This window comes from Hesperophylax consimilis, chromosome 28 (assembly GCF_061612785.1).
Source record: "Hesperophylax consimilis isolate HC1 chromosome 28, BYU_Hcon_1.0, whole genome shotgun sequence".
Taxonomy (NCBI): domain Eukaryota; kingdom Metazoa; phylum Arthropoda; class Insecta; order Trichoptera; family Limnephilidae; genus Hesperophylax; species Hesperophylax consimilis.
The window spans coordinates 22,497,721-22,513,062 of NC_142863.1; the positions used below are offsets into that span (position 1 = coordinate 22,497,721).

The 15,342-nt window shown below is 40.1% G+C and overlaps 1 protein-coding gene across 1 annotated transcript in view; it reads right to left on the reverse strand.

Annotated features, from left to right (window-relative positions):
- Positions 1–2,721: 2,721 nt before the first annotated feature.
- LOC149410378 (clotting factor B-like) overlaps positions 2,722–15,342 on the reverse strand; it is a 51,783-nt gene continuing 39,162 nt past the window's right edge. Inside the window, exons 12-15 of the mRNA XM_089648870.1 lie at positions 13,966–14,124; positions 10,488–10,602; positions 9,573–9,704; positions 2,722–3,969 (exon numbers count right to left, since the gene is read on the reverse strand). Of these exons, the coding sequence (XP_089504996.1) occupies positions 3,787–3,969; positions 9,573–9,704; positions 10,488–10,602; positions 13,966–14,124 (589 nt within the window). The 3' untranslated portion in view covers positions 2,722–3,786. The remainder of the gene's footprint in view (positions 3,970–9,572; positions 9,705–10,487; positions 10,603–13,965; positions 14,125–15,342) is intronic.

Sequence of the window (15,342 nt, forward strand, 5' to 3'; positions counted from 1 at the left end):
ACATTTGGCAAGCTTCCATGCCATATCCGCTTTGTTTCTATTATCCATGGGTAAAAGCATCTAGGTACCTACCTAACACATAAGTTAAAATGTGTACCGGAACAGGGAAGATAGGCCATTGATTGTTGTTAGTTTGTGTGCAGTGTCGCCAACATCATACAACCTAACAATGCCCTGCATCTACACTCCTACATAGTCACCAAACGTACAACCCATGCAGTGTGGTCTATGCTCGATGACAGTTGGCACGCTTCAATGCCATATCCGCTTTGTTTCTATTATCTATGGGTAAAAGTTTGTTGTTACCTATAAAAAAGCAAAAATTAACAATAAGTATTAAATATGTATTTTTTTCGAGATGAATTAAATTTTCACTCTTATCTTTCGAAAAACCCAGCGAAAAAGTTTCACAAAGGATTTCTTGAAGACGAAACATTACTTTATCGTAATGTACCAAATTCACAGCGCGTAAATATCTACATATTTGATATTATTATTTGTGCCATCTGGCGTCAAAAATATTAATAATTACTCATTATTCCAATGGAAGTTTCCTACTTACCATAAGGTCGAAAGTATGCTATATGTACACGAAACACCTCCCTGTGAAAAGCATTATTTGAGACCACGACGGGAAATTATATATAACGCATACATTGAGGACTGTCTTCAAACTATCGTCTGTACAGAATAAAAATATGTCTTCAAAGTATGCTATAGATGTATGTATCGATATATATTTTAAACGGTACATCATAGACGTATATAGCTGTGAGGGGGTAGTTTTTAAGGGTTGATTAAACAAAATGGCATTAAAAAAAAGTGTATATAATGTGGCTCAAAGTATGCTTTATACAATATATATATATATATATATATAAATTGTTAACAATACAAAACAAAATGAACCTTCGTCTATCCAACTGGGAAGAATTCCCGTTTCAGGACAGCCAAATTGTGTATTTAGTACATAATATTCTTACAATGGAATGGCGATGCTGTCAAAATAAATTTTGAGAACATTGTGGATTCCATTCGAAGTGACAGGATGTTTTCTATTTCCTTGAAAGAATCGCAAAGATGTAATTTATTACCAGGCTCAATTTGGATAACATTAGTAATTGCATTCAGAACAGATGAATGGTTTCTTTCTGCACATCACAAGTCTGAGATTCTTTCCAGGGCATTTTGGAAAACCTTTACAATTGTATGTAAAATAGTGTAAAAGTTTTTAAACCTGAGAAATTCTGGTAAGAAAAAGTTGTGAAATTTTACTTTTGATTTAGTTTTCAAACAGCATCCCGATCATTCCCTTTGAAGATACTAGAGGGCACCACTTCCATTTACAACAATCCTAAACTGTACAGGCATTGTGATTATAATATTATCAGAAGTTAAAATTTCTTCAGTGCTAGTTCTTACAGGGACTTTCAGAATTATTTTCATTGGCATTGGCATTTCAATGAGTGATTTTAGGATATTGTCATTTTCTCTGCCCCATCCGATAATACCGAATTCTAACAGCGATTGGTAATGAGCCATGTAGATCTTAATCTAAGTGTTTTTTACTGAGGACTTTTCTGATGGTCTTGAAAAATTAACTTACTCTTTAAAATTTTATTATTAAAATAGTAATATGCTCATCTTAAATTTTTATCAGATTTTAAACCTAGATAAGTTATATGGTCAACGTTTTCCAATGAGGGACAATTATTAATTCTGATTATTGACGCATTATTGCTTTCTTTGCCAATCTCCCATTTTTCACACGATCATCACTACTTGATGCCTGTGCTCTAAACATTACAATCCATTTGTTTAGAGAAGGAAATCTATCAAACGCACCGTCAGTTTCAGCACAAAGTCAGGGGGTTTGTTGGGGCTCCACACCAGAGGTGTCCGCCGGATTCCCCAACAGGAATGTACGGGGTCAGCAGTTGTGTACTGTCTGCATTACCTAAGGGCCCTTTTCTGAGAGGGTAACTTGACTCTGGCTTGGATGGAGTCCCCGTGCCTGAACTGGTCATGGGATAGTCCTATAATAAAATAAATAGCTTTTTTTTTATTATATTTTCTGTCAACTCCGCACAACAAAGTACGACCACCGTCTATCAAGAAAGTGTAAAAATTATAAATTTATCCTACTAGAGTAGTTCCTCCTGATAATATAGTTCTTCTTTGCATTACCTGACTTTCGATTCTTGTTATTTGTAAGGATTTAATCATCTCTATATAGTATAAAATAAAGTCTTATCCGCGTCTGTCTGTTTGTGCGCTTAGTTCGTCTAAACTACGCAACGGATATTGATAAAGCTTTCACTTTCATTTGGGGAATTTCTTCCTTTTCTTCCTTAGGTTTTAGAGATTTAGATTAGCAAGGCTTAAGAGGGTTCTTGATATGTGCCGTTGCCTCGCCCTTAAAGGCGGTGGTTAGGTCCTCGTTTCTGCACCACTTGAGGTAGTTTTATTTTTATTTTTATCAATGAATTTTATGCATTTGTGTATTTTTCTCTTGTTTCTGGCTTGATCTTCCAGAGATCAAGCCAGAAATGGATGATGAATGGAAGATGGCTTCTCTTGTTCCAGAGTTTTATTTCTTTCGTTAATTTATTTACCTTCATCCATCGTTGAGCGTGAAGGCTTTTATTGACAATACAGAATACACCAACACTTACACAATACAGAAAAAAAAGGTTTCAGTCTGGATCAAAACAAAAGGTGCACAAGTAAAAAAATAATTTATTAACATTAAAAAAGTCGAAAAATTTACAGTACATAATATATAAGTACAAACACATAATAAAAACAGATTTTCCACGCAGTATCTACCCATCATCCCCACCTTACTTAATGCGGTATTGTGGTCTAGAAAAAAAAAGGTTTTAGAATTGAGTGTAGACTGTCCAAACTGAATAGTGATAAATTGATGAAATGATAGAGTTATAGAATAGAGGGAAGTATGAGTACTGACAAGTAGTGAGAAGGCAACAAGTAACAAGAACTGAAGGACAGAATGCCAAACTGACTATAATCCAATTTCCAAGAGAGAGGAACAAGTTGTTCTTGGCCCTGGGTTGGCTGATTAGTTGCTAACTATCAATTACGTCATTTTAATCTCACCCAATGGTACATACATTTTACACGCACAAATACAAATCAGCAACTACGATTTCTCACTAACCAGTTCGCCGATTGATCTCAGATTTGTTATTTAACTTCAGTAAACTGGTTTTTTTAAAGTAGCAGAATAAGCTCGATAACATTTTAATTTTATTTTTTATTACTCTGATAGAAGTAAAAAAAAATTGGATATAAGTTTAGTAAAAGACACAAAATTATAAAAATGTGTTTTTCTTCTGTAAAATGTGTTTCCAATTAATAAAAATACAACTGATTTTAATATTATTAAATCATAAAAATCTCCTTTCTATAGAAATAATATAGGTATGTACCTACATTCCACAAAAAGTCATGTTTAAGTACCTTTAACTAATCCCAAGTATGCCTACCCACTGGCCTTGCCTGTGTGGGATTTTTGTTATAAATGTTGTCTGGGAACTCATAGTACAAACGGGAAACTGATGAACCTATCACATAAGTATTTTTTATTATGTGATCTTTCATTTTGGGGTAAATCGAGTCCGAAGTTGGAATTTATATATTTTTTTTTAAATTGGTAGTTGAGGGGTTAACACCAGCTGTTTATTGTATTTTAAAATTTGTTGAAGCGTCGGCCCGGCTACAAAAGTTTTTAATATAATTAATAAGGAGGTCTAAAACAAGGACCTAGACAACAACACCGCTTTCAGGCCACACAATACCCTCTATCCAGGGGATGTAGGTAGATATCCTTATATTGATGTGTGTGTAGGATGAAGCTGCACACGAGGATAACAACCCCACCAACAGGTGCATGCAGCCCACCCTGGGGCTGTTGGGTACCGTCAGCGGGGAGCCGTAGAACAAGTTCTGAGAACAAATAAAGCAATAGGTGAACACACTCCAAATGGCAGATTATTAATTCATTAATTAGTGGTAGGTAGTCAGTGTTTACATTTATGGTAAATGGAAATGGTAAACCTAACCTAACCTAACCTAACTTATCTTAACCTAACCTTACGTCCAAAAAGGATGTTTCCATTTATGTATTATTAAATAAAAACCAAAATTTCCTTTAAAAACTTAAGATTTGTTAAGTACAATCTCTAAAATCATAGAGCAACTTTTCGATTTGAATGATGGCCTTCCACCAGGGTGATACTGAGAGTATCTACAATTCCGGAACGTGCTGGAAATGAAATAAAGATAAATAATTTCACTAAAATTATCCGTGAAATAAAAATAACAATTAATTTTTAACTTATTTACGCACGCCACTGCATAGATTTTTTTTTTTTTTTTTTTTTATATTTACTCCACACAGGAGGCCCTGAAGAAAATAATTTCCCTCAGGGCCTATGTTATCTTTGGGGATGCTGTGTGGAGGGTCTTTTTGTGGAGAGGAAGGAGTGAACATGGGTCTTGAAGAGTTCCATGTTGTAGGAGGGAGGAAACACAGAGGCCGGCAGTTCGTTCCACAGCCGAGCTGTTGAACTTAAGAACGAATCGTAGAAGCGACCCGTTCTCATGTGACAAGTGTCAACTGTGTACAAATGTTGGGCGCGCGTTTGGCGTGTATCCCGACTACGCACCGGTGCCGAAGGGATCAATGACGCTAGTTCTTCAGAGCATCTTCCATTGTAATACCGATAGAACAAGGACAGCATACCTACCTGACGCCTGTGCTCTAAAGATTGCAGTCCGTTTGTTAAGATTGGGGAATCTATCAAACGGACCGCCCGTTTCTGCACAGAGTCAAGGGTTTTTTTCAGGTATTTTGGGGCTCCAGACCAGAGATGGCTGCCAAATTCGACAGTAGGGCGCACTTGCGATTTGTACAGGGTGAGCAGTTGTGTACTATTAAAGTATCTGCGGGCCCTGTACAGTACGCCCAGCTTCTGAGAGGCCAACTTTACTCTAGCTTCGATGGAGCCCCCGTACCTGAGCTGGTCACTTATAGTTACACCAAGCATATCAATGGAAGGCCTGTTCGGAAGATTGCTTCCGTTGAAGGAGACTAGATTATCATTTGGATCCCTTTTAGACGTAATCAGACAGGATTGGGTCTTTGAAACATTAAATTCGACGAGATTATTTTTACCCCAGGAGGAAATACTCTCGAGATAACCGTCCATTCTCTGCTTCAAAGCCCTCCGAGCCGTTGGAGTTTGTGTGCCCTTTGGGGGCTTGTCAAACAAAAAGCTATCATGAACTGTACTGTCATCCGCGTAACAATGAATCGGTGCACATGTCAAAAGGTCATTGATGTGCAACAAAAACAAAGTTGGAGACAGAACCGATCCTTGTGGGACGCCAGCATTTATGGAGTGCGAGGAAGAGGTGAAACCGTCAGCAACCGCCTGAATCGACCTATCCCTTAAAAAGTCAGCAATCCACGTACACAGGGATGCGGGAAGTCCGTAAGAATGCAATTTGTTGACAAGTCCTCGGTGCCAGACCCGGTCAAAGGCCTTGGATATGTCTAGTGCGACCGTTTGGGTCTCACCGTGACGTTCCAGGCACCGCCCCCAAACATGCGTCACATACGCGAGAAGATCACCGCACGAGCGGTTCCGCCGGAATCCGTATTGACGGTTGTTGATAATTTTGTTCTTCTCGAGGTATGTGAGCAGTTTGTCGTTGATCACACGTTCCATCACTTTGGACAGAACTGATGTGATCGCTATGGGGCGGTAGTTGGCCGGGTTGGAGCGGTCACCTTTCTTGGGAATAGGGTGAATTACCGCTTTTTTCCAACCAGAGGGCACAGTGCCACACTTCAGGGACATTTTGAAGAGCTTTGTCAAAACTGGAACTATTTCCGCAGCACACCTCTGCAATACCAGGGCAGGTATTCCATCAGGTCCACTAGCTTTGTTAACATCGAGCCCCCGTATGACGTGGAGTACATCCCGATGCCGGATCCTCAGCTTTTTCATATAGAAGCCGCAGTGAGGAACCGACGGCGGAACAGCACCCCCGTCGTCGAGGGTCGAGTTTTCCGCAAACATTTTCCCTAAAAGGTTTGCCTTTTCGGTGGCGGTGTTTGCTAGTGAGCCGTCAGGTCTGGTAAGAGGTGGCAAACTGGGTTTGCAAAAATTTCGACCTATTGAGCCCGCAAGCGACCAGAATGCTCTGCTGCCATGCGGGCAGGCAGCCAGCTTTTTGCTGATCTGCAGGTCGTGTTCGAATTTTGACCTATTGATGATTCTCTTGCATTCCTTTGCCAATTTGTTGTATGCTGATCTGCTTTCGGGCGTTCGAGATGTGTTGTAGGCTCGGTAAGCCGCGTTTTTTCGTCGAACTGCTTCGGAGCATTGTCGACTGAACCACGGCTTTGAGCCCACACCAGTTTCTTTAGTAGTCGATTGTATGAAGCCATCCATCGCCGAATTGATGACTTCACCAATCTCCTGGGCACATCTTGAAGGGTCCGAAGTCCGAAAACAAACAGCTGACCACGGAAAAGCATTGAAATGGGCCCGCATACCGAACCAATCTGCTGACCTATAGTGCCACACTTTTCTCCTCAGCCTCTCATTGGTTGGTCTGAGGCTAACGGGGATTGATGTCGTCACTAGGCAGTGGTCAGATGATCCCAGAGGCGCTGTGACGTCAATCTTATAACCGTGTGGCACAGTAGTTAAGAATAGGTCTAACAGATTGGAGCGGTGAGTCTGGACATCAGGAACCCTTGTAGGCTCCTGAACCAATTGCTCTAATCCGTAGCAAATGGCAAAGGATTCCGCCTGTCGGCCAGCCGAGTCCGTTGGGCCTGAGAACTTCAACCATGGTTCGTTATGAACGTTGAAGTCCCCCAGAACAACAAACTCGGCCGAAGGGTAGCGGGGCAAGAGATCATCAATAGTATCGCTCAAATGTTTGAAGAGCTCGGAAGTGTCTGATTCGCTATGGTTCGGTGAGCGGTATAGACATGCGTAGAATCTTGCCGTACTGGCAAGATTGACGCGCACCCACATTACGTCGAATCTGGAGTTTTCCAGACTCAATAGTCGCACACAGTTGACGTCAGCTCGACTATAGAGGCAGACTCCTCCTTTCAGTCGGAATTTGCTTGCGAGGGTAAAGCCCGGGCAGTCCAGATAGGAGGAGTCTGGCGGTTCGGCTATCTGAGTTTCGGATAGGAAAAGAAGGTTGGGACGTTGGGACAAAAGATGGTGATGGACGGAATTTAAATTTGTGTGCAGGCCGCGAATGTTGGCAAAATTTACCAACAGTTTTGGCCCGCACCGGGGACGCCTGCTACTCGCCGCTGTAAAGATGTTAAGTTTGTTTTTATGTATATTCATGATTTTAATTTTTTTTGTTTTTTTTTTTGTTTTGTTTTTTTTTTTGTTTTTTTTTATAGATAATAGGTACTTGAAATTCCTTCCATACAGATTTAAATAGAACTGACCAACTAACACCACTGACTTGGTTTACTTTGGTTCTAGCCCACTAAGCGCGCGCTCTGTCTCATCCCATTTTAATTCCATAATGGTAATGAAACAGTTCTGCATACAAGAATGACGCAAAGAATGGTCAGACTTGTCTATGTCAGGATAGCCCTTGGCACCAGCACCAGGAACTAGAGGGAAACAGCAGGAACAGAACACCAGTGTTTCCTATAGATGGACTAGACTCCTTGGAGACTAACCGATGGTGCGAGGATGTATACTATATGCTATATGCTTAAACCTGGGACGGCTTCGCTGGCCAGAACACCTGCCAGGATAGCCCTTGGCACCAGCACCAGGAACTAGAGGGAAACAGCAGGAACAGAACACCAGTGTTTCCTATAGATGGACTAGACTCCTTGGAGACTAACCGATGGTGCGAGGATGTATACTATATGCTTAAACCTGGAACGGCTTTGCTGGCCAGAACACCTGCCAGGATAGCCCTTGGCACCAACACCAGGAACTAGAGGGAAACAGCAGGAACAGAACACCAGTGTTTCCTATAGATGGACTAGACTCCTTGGAGACTAACCGATGGTGCGAGGATGTATACTATATGCTATATGCTTAAACCTGGGACGGCTTCGCTGGCCAGAACACCTGCCAGGATAGCCCTTGGCACCAGCACCAGGAACTAGAGGGAAACATCAGGAACAGAACACCAGTGTTTCCTATAGATGGACTAGACTCCTTGGAGACTAACCGATGGTGCGAGGATGTATACTATATGCTATATGCTTAAACCTGGGACGGCTTCGCTGGTCAGAACACCTGCCAGGATAGCCCTTGGCACCAGCACCAGGAACTAGAGGGAAACAGCAGGAACAGAACACCAGTGTTTCCTATAGATGGACTAGACTCCTTGGAGACTAACCGATGGTGCGAGGATGTATACTATATGCTATATGCTTAAACCTGGGACGGCTTCGCTGGTCAGAACACCTGTCAGGACAGCCCTTGGCACCAGCACCAGGATCTAGAGAGAAACAGCAGGAACAGAACACCAGTGTTTCCTGTAGATGGACTAGACTCCTTGAGGACTACCTGATGGCGCCGAGGATGTATACTATAGATGTTTCGCGTCTTTTACGGACCTGCATGGATCTAGAATGTCGCTAGATGTTTCTGATGTGAGCTCCTGCTACGTAAGTGTGAATGTGTAGTTTTATATGGATTAGCGCCCTATACCTGTTTTCCCGGCATCTTACTGGGAAGTGCTTTAAAAGTGTTCATCTCTTCATTTTTACACTATGGATGTCATTGTGATTGACTCGGACTATTTCAAAATGAACTCGCAAATTGTTTTATTTTAATTCGAGATTCAAGATATACCAAACAGATACTTGGAGGAATTCAGAAATTTATAAAAATGGACTCGCCCAAGTGTGTTTCAATTTTTGATAATATGAAGAAAGTTACCCAAATGATAATCCACGGGAGGAATTAATTAATAGTGGGAACATGATAAAGGAAGTAGTTTCTCCTTAATATTAGATACATTCTGATAGAAGTGAGTAATCAGAAGAAGAATAAGGACGGGTTGTTTCGAGGAATTTTAACAATTCATCGAATTTCAAAATTCATTTTCAAGTTCTGTGTAGGTTCTACTCAAGTTCTATTATTCTATAATAACTGGCCAGAGGCTTCACATAACTGAGAACAAAACTTGGATAGAACCTTCACAGAACTTGAAAATCAACTTAGAAATTTGATGAATTGTTCAAATTCTATGAAACAACCCGTCCTTAGAGATTGAATCTTGCAATACATAATTTAAACATTATTGTGAAGTCATAACTAATTTTTATATGTAAAATGATTATGTGTTATGTTTATTGAATTAAAGAAAAATGGTAGACCTTGTAGACAAGCTGCCATGGAGCAGGCAGCGGGACTACTCTTTGTTATTTATAAAATTCTTGTAATATCAATGTTTTATTATCAAAATATTAAATAATAAATACATCAGTATTATAATGAGCTTGGTTTACAATGCATCCCAGCGTTACATACCCAACATCCTTCAGTTGTGTTGACTGGGCGGCTGCAAATCTCCAGGTCATGTTTTACGCCGGCAGGGTGTCCATAGTTGCCAGCGGGGAATATTCTAGAGCACTCCTCCTCAGATACTCTCTGCATTGTCGTCTGAAATGTTGAAAAACGTACCAACTAATTGTTTTATCCAATGAGAACAATCCGTATAGTATTACAATGTGAAGTGAGGTTTTGAAAAAATGTGTTTTTTAATGTAAATACTGCACAAGTGTTACAACTGCTCCCAACCGTCTAGAATCAGTGGGACTATGACATCCTCAGTTGTGTAAAAAGGGAGGGGAAGGAGATGGCAAAGAGGAAGGTGGGGAAGTACCTGACTAATTAGATCTGGTCACCAAACACGATTACAGCCATTTCAAGATACATTCGATCTGAATGAGATCTTTCACCAGGGCGATACTTGCCACAAATATATATGTAAATTACTTTTAATAAATTTATTATGAAATTTACCACTAGGATTTGAACCAGATACTTCTAAGTGTGTGCTTTAATTAAGATTTCATTTGAATAAAATTAAATATTATTTAGTATATTTGCTCCTCTTCAGAGTGGTAAAATAGGAGAATATAAGACGCGCAAGTGGATGGTAGAAGAAGACCGGGACTCCCAAGGTAGACACGGCAAGTACTTGAGTCATCTCAAGAATCAAATTAACAGAACCTTTGTATGAATGTGCATGAAACAAGGTATGTTTGTTAAAACAGAGTTGTATGGCGGTCCATCCTCTCTGCCTACCCCTGGGGGAGACAGCGTGATGGTTAGATATCTATTTAAATACATAAACATTTAGTACCAGCCACAGCGGTCAATCTTATCGTTATCACATCATCAGTCATTGTTCATCATGAAGGCAGAGAAATGTGTTCTAACCTTCTGGGGAAGTGTGTTGAGTGAGCCACCCCACGAAGTGTGGATGAGGCCACTGTCAGGAAGAGTTGTGCCGGTGTGGAGACAGGCTGGGATTATACTGCTTGTGAATGTTACCCTGAAATGGATATAATTTATTTTTGTAAAACTGTCAAGTGGTAGTGCGATGCAATAATATTCCTTAACCCTTTAGGTGCGGTATGCCGATATTCCGGCATGACGCATGACACTCGTGAGACCCTGTCACCTGTTATTTGACATTGGAAATAATGGTAATAAAGTAACAATAAATTATAAAAATTTCATAAAAATAATAAATATCGTGACATTACTTTTCAACAGATTATTGACTGTAACATTGTAATAATAATTACGAATGGGTTCTAATGTCAGTTGTGACTCTGTCTGTAACTCTGGTTCAATGAACTCCAGAACTTACCTACATATAGAACTAACTTTAGAAAAAATTCACCAATTCCACGTAATATAATACTAAATAATATTTTATTACGTGGAATTTGCACATTATAATACTACATAATACATTCGCCCAATATAATACTAAATTTCAAAACATAGACATTTTTAGCAATAAATACACTTCACAAATATCGATTAGAAGTAACACGTACGATCGAAAATTATTACAATAGTATGGAATGAATCCAGAGCATCTCCTATCCTCATCCTAAATTCCTATTCCTCCCTTCCTCACCTAAAATATATATAAATATATTTTTTTTTTTATGCAATAAAACTCCATCTCCAATCAATTTTAATATAGGAGACTTTTTTGGCTTGACTGTTTTTAACATGTATATATTTATATTTTATGTATAAGCTGTTTGTCTCTTACCTTTACCAATAAATAAATAAACTTTGTTAGTGATTTTTTTAGGGTGTTATGCCATATTGCGCTACCTCATTCTTTAGCCCACTTCGGACAGCATTAAAGTAATTACAAATAAACATGTAATTTCATATTCGATTACACATCTGCCCTGATGATGAACACTATAATGCTGTCCGAAACTTTGTATAAAGAAGGAGGTAGCGCAACATGGCATAATACCCCAAAAATAAATCACTACAATAATTTTGGCCGAGAAATTCTCAAATCGTATCCAGAACTTTGGTTTTGAATTTAAGTGTCATTATTTTCGAAATTGGAACTGATTTTTCGACAATTCAGACTTTCTGTAATTTTTGAAGGGTCTGCGCTAGGTATCTTTCTACATAAGTCTAAACTGTTTAGTGTGGCGCACAGTTTCCACCCGCGCTATGCAAGCGAGTTCCCTACAGAGCATCAGACCATGTGAAGCAACAGTGGGCCTGTTCCGCTAGCAGGGCATGTAGCAAGAATGGAAGATAGGACAGGACATAGGAGTGTTTGTTGGTCGACCTACACTGAGGTGGCACTATACAGGTGGACCATGTATCCATGTACCAGCATCAGACCATGTGAAGCAACAGTGGGCCTGTTCCGCTAGCAGGGCATGTAGCAAGAATGGAAGATAGGACAGGACATAGGAGTGTTTGTTGGTCGACCTACACTGAGGTGGCACTATACAGGTGGACCATGTATCCATGTACCAGCATCAGACCATGTGAAGCAACAGTGGGCCTGTTCCGCTAGCAGGGCATGTAGCAAGAATGGAAGATAGGACAGGACATAGGAGTGTTTGTTGGTCGACCTACACTGAGGTGGCACTATACAGGTGGACCATGTATCCATGTACCAGCATCAGACCATGTGAAGCAACAGTGGGCCTGTTCCGCTAGCAGGGCATGTAGCAAGAATGGAAGATAGGACAGGACATAGGAGTGTTTGTTGGTCGACCTACACTGAGGTGGCACTATACAGGTGGACCATGTATCCATGTACCAGCATCAGACCATGTGAAGCAACAGTGGGCCTGTTCCGCTAGCAGGGCATGTAGCAAGAATGGAAGATAGGACAGGACATAGGAGTGTTTGTTGGTCGACCTACACTGAGGTGGCACTATACAGGTGGACCATGTATCCATGTACCAGCATCAGACCATGTGAAGCAACAGTGGGCCTGTTCCGCTAGCAGGGCATGTAGCAAGAATGGAAGATAGGACAGGACATAGGAGTGTTTGTTGGTCGACCTACACTGAGGTGGCACTATACAGGTGGACCATGTATCCATGTACCAGCATCAGACCATGTGAAGCAACAGTGGGCCTGTTCCGCTAGCAGGGCATGTAGCAAGAATGGAAGATAGGACAGGACATAGGAGTGTTTGTTGGTCGACCTACACTGAGGTGACACTATACAGGTGGACCATGTATCCATGTACCAGCATCAGACCATGTGAAGCAACAGTGGGCCTGTTCCGCTAGCAGGGCATGTAGCAAGAATGGAAGATAGGACAGGACATAGGAGTGTTTGTTGGTCGACCTACACTGAGGTGGCACTATACAGGTGGACCATGTATCCATGTACCAGCATCAGACCATGTGAAGCAACAGTGGGCCTGTTCCGCTAGCAGGGCATGTAGCAAGAATGGAAGATAGGACAGGACATAGGAGTGTTTGTTGGTCGACCTACACTGAGGTGGCACTATACAGGTGGACCATGTATCCATGTACCAGCATCAGACCATGTGAAGCAACAGTGGGCCTGTTCCGCTAACAGGGCATGTAGCAAGAATGGAAGATAGGACAGGACTCTATACAGAAGAGTGTTTGTTGGTCGACCTACACTGAGGTGGCACTATACAGGTGGAACTATTCCTGCTAATAAGTAATAAGGAACTGGCGTTGCTTGAACTAACCCTTGTTTGTAGGTCAGTGTGGAGATGCCATTGTCTTTTGTATCAGCACTATTATTTTAATGACAAACTAAAAACAAGTAAATTACCGACTGACAACCCAATTGTACACCATTTTAGCAGATGAGACAAACCTGATGAAAAATGAATAAAATTCGAATATCGCACAAGAGTCCTAACTGCTCCCAACCACCCGGAGTCAGTGAGACGATCGTATCTCCAACAGTTGGTGTATGTTGAGAGGCTGAAGACAGTGGGGAGGGAAATGAGATGGGGAAGAGGAAGGTGGGAAAGTACTTGGCTATTCAGATCTGGTCACCAAATACGGCTAAAGCCATCTCAAGCAATGTTTCAATTCCGAATGGAGAACACCAGAGCGATACTGCTACTTTGGAAAGAGCCGCAAAAATACTAAAATAAGATTTACTATTTGAACCTGCGACCTCCGGATTGCTAGTCGAGAGTCTTACCACTCGACCACGGTGGCCGTCAGATTTGTAATGTTGATAAAATAATATGTACACACTTCAGGCAGGTCTGAAGGTTCAGGAGATAGCTCAGTTGCTAGAGTAAACGCCGGAAAAGCAAATAGTCTTTAATTCAAATTCCGGTCGCACCCATGAATAAATATTTTTTATTTTTACTAAAATTATTCCAATGTTTTGTATAATTATGAAAGCTTACTGTCTGTCAAGCTGCAGAAGGGCGATGTCGTTATACATGATTGAGTAAGTACTGTTGTATAGTGGGTGGGTGTGTGTTTTTATCACATCATATATAGCGTCAGGGTTGTACTGAGGTGTAAAGTTCCCCCCCAATCCGACGAACTTGACATTCTCTGATCTGAAACAAAAGAAGTGCAGGTTAAGTAGGTCTAATTGTCTAATACAATCACTACGTCATATGAGATTCACCACCATAATATATTTGTTATGATTTTATATTTCAAAGGAAAACCGCTGATTCAATTCAATTCAATTTAACATTCTTTTAAAAACATTACAAAATCGTTAATTTTAAAGCGTCATAAAATAAATTGCATTAATATAAGTCGGTACATACATATTATAAAGTAGAATTTAGTGTAGCTATACACTATGGTGTATAATTTGTAAACATGGAGTGGAAAATAAAATTACTGCCTCGGAGTAGCGGCAACAAAGATAACTGTTTAAAAGCAACTTCTTAAATACTAAATATATATGTGGATATCTGAATTGATTCTATTCAACTACTGACTCATCTCGCTAACTTTACTCTCCAAACAGTTCGAGAGAGTTCTTAAGGCTCCGAAGTAAGTGTTCAAAAAGATTGTTTGAAGGGAGATATATAAATACAAATGTGAGCGCGCTAATATTATAAAAATAAGACAATAAATTTGCGAAAATTGTTAAAATATATAATGAAACACAACTCGTTTAATAAAAATTCCTTCTACAAATGCCTAAGTTGCATTTAAAGATACACTGTGAATTTTTTAATGTCTACAAAATGTTAAATAACAAAATCAAATGTGTTTGTAATCATTTTCGGAGCACACTTGAGATTTTATTTTCATCTATGGAATTTCGTATAGTTACTGCTAGTTACTGTTTTGTAATTATCTTCAAAAACAACATGCATTTTTTATAAGTGTTCAAGAGAAATGTGTTACAAATTGGTAGAAATACGAAATGCGTGGCTTAAAACCACTCGGTTCATTTGGTGCTATATCTGTCACCACTCATCTCCTTTTCTACTATGGTCAGATATTATATAATATAAACAGAATAATAAGAAGGAGTGATCACCTGGCGATCACGGGCGGCCGCGGAGAGGAAACCAGGTGGGTGACGAAAATTTTATTTTATATAAATCTACAGTTTTGTTCTGAAATTGATGAAATTTTGCAGACTTTACTTTCAAAACAAGAGGAAGGCTACAGTCTACATAAGATTTCAAAAAACTCTATGGAAACCCGGGCAACGCCGGGTACATCAGCGAGTATATTTTTATAAAATGGTTGGTCTGTGGTTGTGTTATAGCGCGGGATAGTTATTCAGCCAAAAATATTTAGTTTAT